Raw genomic sequence first — 4448 nt, 5'->3', positions numbered from 1 at the left:
TTAGCATTCTTAAGTGATAAACATTATTTTAATAGTCCTAGTATCCCGTTGACATAGACATTTTCTCTTGTTGATCAAACCTATTTATTTTCGCCTTCCCAAGGCTTACGGTTTATTGTTCAGTTTCCTGAATATCTTAGAGTTAAACTTATCTATAAATATCATTTTAAATATTCCTTTGGTTCTTTTTATTTCTAAAATTGTTTTCTTCCAACGAGCATCGTTCTAAACAATATCAAATTATGTTACTTTAAATACCTTAAATATAATGGACACAAATTCAGGCTATATCTTTATTCTTGCTATCAAGTGACCAAGTGAAGTTTTATTATCAAAATTTATCCCTTAAAACCTTTTCTTCACGTGGTCACCCCAAGATCAACATAAATTTGTTTGTCCAATCAAAAGATAATTTATTCCTCAATTTACAATTAACATAGGCGGATCCAGGGGAGGCCTGGGGGCCCGGCCCCCCCCCCCTTTCGTGGGAAAAATTTGGTTGATTATATAGGGAATCATTGAAGCATGACTGGAGCGGCCCCCCTTAGGAAAAGTTCTGGATCCGCCACTGATTAATTTGAGTTACTCCTCCCTAAAACTATTATACAATAGACGATTATTTTTTTATAAAATAATCGCTTTGCCTTCGGCGGGACGCTATCCCTGTTGATAATGATTTATTGTCTAAAATGTCCCCTTTTCATAATTATTAAAACTTAATTTATTTCAGGGGGATTAACATGTCACAATCTATTTGTTAATAGTTACCTGTCTATTCTGTCATTTACTGTATTTGAGTTGTAATTTGTCCTCATGTAACACATATTTTGTGTCTGAGTGTAAATAAAGAATTGAATTGAATTGATAATGTTTTCTATAATTTCCTGTTACATAATATTACGTTGTAACTTTGTTTAAAACTTTTTAAATCAATTTTATACAGTTTCTCTTAAAATATGAACCTTTTATTTATTTATAAATTTAACAAATCTTTGCTTTATTTACTGAATATACTTTCATTTATTAAATATTCTTCTATTCTATTTTGAACGAATATTTACTACGTCACATATATCTCAAAAACAAAAGCAGTTAAGACAAAACAAAATGACAACTTAATACTTGACTGTTTGTAGTTCAAAATTAAAATAAACATCTTATTTGTCCTTTTAAAATTGTCTTTGTTAATATTGTTAATAACAGGTCAACTTCTTTTGACATTTTCTAGTACTGAATGTTAACAGGTCCTATGAAAATTTCATTTGAAAAATAAATATCAAAATCCAGAAATGTTTACTTCATACAACTTGGCTTCCTTGGTAGTACTTCCTTTAGCCCTAGTACATCCTATGCAGAGTTGTCCTGATGTATTGAAGGCAAGAGAGTATGAATAGAATATTCCTATGTTTTTAGTGTTGAAGTATGTCACTGGGTAACCTTGGTTGTTTAGAATGTATAAAAATGAATCTGTTTGTGTTGTTACAACCACATTATCTTTAGGGGTTGCCACTATGTCATTCGGTTGGAATGGATGATCCTTATTGATATCTGAATGGCCGGTATATTCATTTATCATATCACCTCCTTGTTTTAAGACAACTACTTTTCCACTGCCACTACTACCTGGATAATAATCTCCCACAAATATATTCCCATTTCTTGTACTGGTTATATTGCCTGGGTAATTGATAAAGATAGGTTGAATATGTTGATTATATTCATACACAGTCTCATGCTTTCCCTGCTCATTCATTACAAACACAGCTCTTCTGTCTTGTTTAGCACTAAAACCTCCTAAAACTACTTTATTACCATTGGAAATGTGGATGGCAGTAGAAATGAAAGGGTCAACATTATATACAGAGTCAGTAAGTTTACCAGTGGTAACATTGAGTTGTTGTGGTGTTGGTCCACCTATCACTAAGAGGACTTCATTCGATGAAAGTACTGCTATATCATAGACCTTTTTGTCATATTGTGATATTTTAATAAGTTTGACCCCATCCGGTTTTACAGCTTGTAATTTACCTCCCTTAGTAGAACATATCCAGTATGAATTATCATTGCATGGTCTAATATGGCCAATGGTGGGGAGTTCCGTCTGGTATTCTTTATTGATAACCAGTGTTATACTTGGTTCAATGGACAAATTTTCATCTTCTTCTAACGATCCAATATTATATTGGGTGATGTTCCCTGGAACAAATTTTGGTGATGAAATGTAACTTGATTGAATTTGTTGTATAGGTATGTCAAAGGATTGTTCCATCTTCTTGACCTCTCTGAAGAATTTGGGAGCATCAGTCATTTGAATAAAGTGCTGAACTTCAGTGGTTTTATCTTTTGTCTGTGTATTAAATAAAGAGACAGCATTTAAATCAGACATAAGTGACGAAAGAGCATTTTCATGACTCTGATCCAGTTTGTTAATGAGTTCTTTGAAATAGTTTTCTACTTGTTCTTTAACAACTTTTTCATGATCAGTTATATCTGTTCTGACTTTTGAATGCTTAAGATTTTCCTCATTTACAAGATTCTGAAGCTGGTCTATTTGGATATCTGTTTTGGCATTACTGCTTTGAATTTTACCTTGTCCTTCTTTTAGCCTCTGTATTTTCATATTGTACCCTTCACTAATCTCAGTTAGGTCGTGTTTCTTATGATCTTTGGCAAAACAGGTCGGACACACAAGACAGTCACATTTCTTGCAAAAAAGGCAGCACGATTGTGATGAATGTTGTATACACTTAATGTTGGTGAAATCAATTTCTTCTCTGTGCACTCCTATATCATTGATGTCTACTGTTTTATGCTCCAGTGCATTTTTGAATTTAGAATGTACTTGGTCTCTACAATGATTACACATGCTAATATTGCAGTCTCTGCATTTCCACTTAATAGGTCTATCTGTTTCACATAAGTTACAATTAACAGGTACTTGTCCTTTACTGATGGATTGTGAGAACGCCATTATTACCAGATTATTTTACAAATGTTCTTTTTCCTTGTGTGTAGGTGACAAGGTTTAAGGTAAGTGGATAGATAAATTGTTGTAATCAGGAACTTGCATGAAGTGTAAACATTCAAATACAAATAATCTGATATCAATCGTATATGGGTCATTTTCAAAAAATGTCGAATTTTGAAATTGAAAAATTTATTAAAAGTTACTTATTCAAACAACCCTCTACATAAGCAAATCAAAACAAACAGAACTGTAAGAACAAGATATTAAAAGATGCAATCTTAATTATGTCATACAAGAATATCTTGAAAGTTTTTTGATCGGGGGTACAATATTTTGTCTATCCTGTTACCATTTTCCAAAGAAATTTTGGGTTATTTAGAAATTTAGATAAAATGTTAAGCTTGTTTTACGTAGCCAATTAGATGGTTTTCAAGCGAATAAACTTTTATATATATTCATTCTGTAAAATAATAGATTATTTGCCACTTTTCCAGATTGTACTGAAAAAAGCCTCTAAAAAATGGTTTTCAGAGGTTGTAAAAATTACCACCAGTAAGGCGAGTCTAAGATAGCAATTTATATTGTTCGGCATTTTTTTCACCCTTTCAAATAAACCCAACATCAAGTAAATCCCTCACAAGCTAGTTTACTTTTCTCTTTATTTCATTGGTAACAGGAACGTACGTTTCTGATATATCACTATATAAAAGTCTATCATGTTACCTTTTTGTCTATCATGTTACCGATATAAGTATTGCAACTGCAAATGCTAAATTGGGAAGATTAATAAGACGTTATAACCTTAAGATGAGTTCACACAACGAAATATTTCATTCGTTTTGCACCTATATGTTAAGATAAAAACGACGATTTTGTCTACAATTGTCTATCCTGTTACTGTAACCATAGCAACCATAGTAACAGGATAGACATAACAGGATAGCCAAATTTCTTCGTTTTTGATTTGTTGTGCTATAACTATTCCCTTTGGTGAAGTGATTATGGTTTTCTGTTGTGAATTTGGTTTCCAACACTTTAATGCACTTTTTACAAGCATACTGTTGGTGTAATTAATCAAAATTGTTGGTAACAGCATAGACATGAAAAAAGTACACTCTATTTTTTCACTAAATGTCTTGAAATTTCTTTTCTCTACATTGTCATTCAAGGAGTTTTAAATGTAAAGATTACCTTGCACTTTTGAAATCAACACTGACTGATTCAATATTCATAGGGAGAATAATTTAACGGCTGATTTAAGTAGGACATGAACCTCCCGTACGCTGATTGAATTTGGTTTGTAGATAATATGTTACATACAATGATAAAGAAGCTAGAGTAATAATTAACGTTCTTAAAAAGTCCCTTTTGCAGATATCAAGGCGATCAGAAAATCAGAAAAAAATCATTTGAAATGTGTTTTTCTGACACTGTACGCACACAAATACCCCCAAAATCGGACTTAAATGCAGTTTAATCT

At 32.1% G+C, this 4448-nt stretch overlaps 1 protein-coding gene across 1 annotated transcript; it reads right to left on the bottom strand.

Annotated features, from left to right (window-relative positions):
• Nucleotides 1-1274: 1274 nt before the first annotated feature.
• Nucleotides 1275-3002, bottom strand: LOC143068809 (uncharacterized). Its single transcript, XM_076243114.1, has one exon. The coding sequence runs from the start codon at nucleotides 2969-2971 to the stop codon at nucleotides 1277-1279; it is 1695 nt and encodes a 564-aa protein (XP_076099229.1). The 5' UTR covers nucleotides 2972-3002; the 3' UTR covers nucleotides 1275-1276.
• Between the last annotated feature and the right edge of the window lie 1446 nt (nucleotides 3003-4448).

Source organism: Mytilus galloprovincialis, chromosome 3, assembly GCF_965363235.1.
Source record: "Mytilus galloprovincialis chromosome 3, xbMytGall1.hap1.1, whole genome shotgun sequence".
In the NCBI taxonomy this organism is placed as follows: Eukaryota; Metazoa; Mollusca; class Bivalvia; order Mytilida; family Mytilidae; genus Mytilus; species Mytilus galloprovincialis.
This window is presented reverse-complemented; position numbering and strand designations above follow the sequence as displayed.

Coding starts and splice junctions, on each gene's coding strand:
- LOC143068809 (XM_076243114.1), bottom strand. CDS start 2,971: ATGGCGTTCTCACAATCCATCAGTAAAGGACAAGTACCTGTTAATTGT.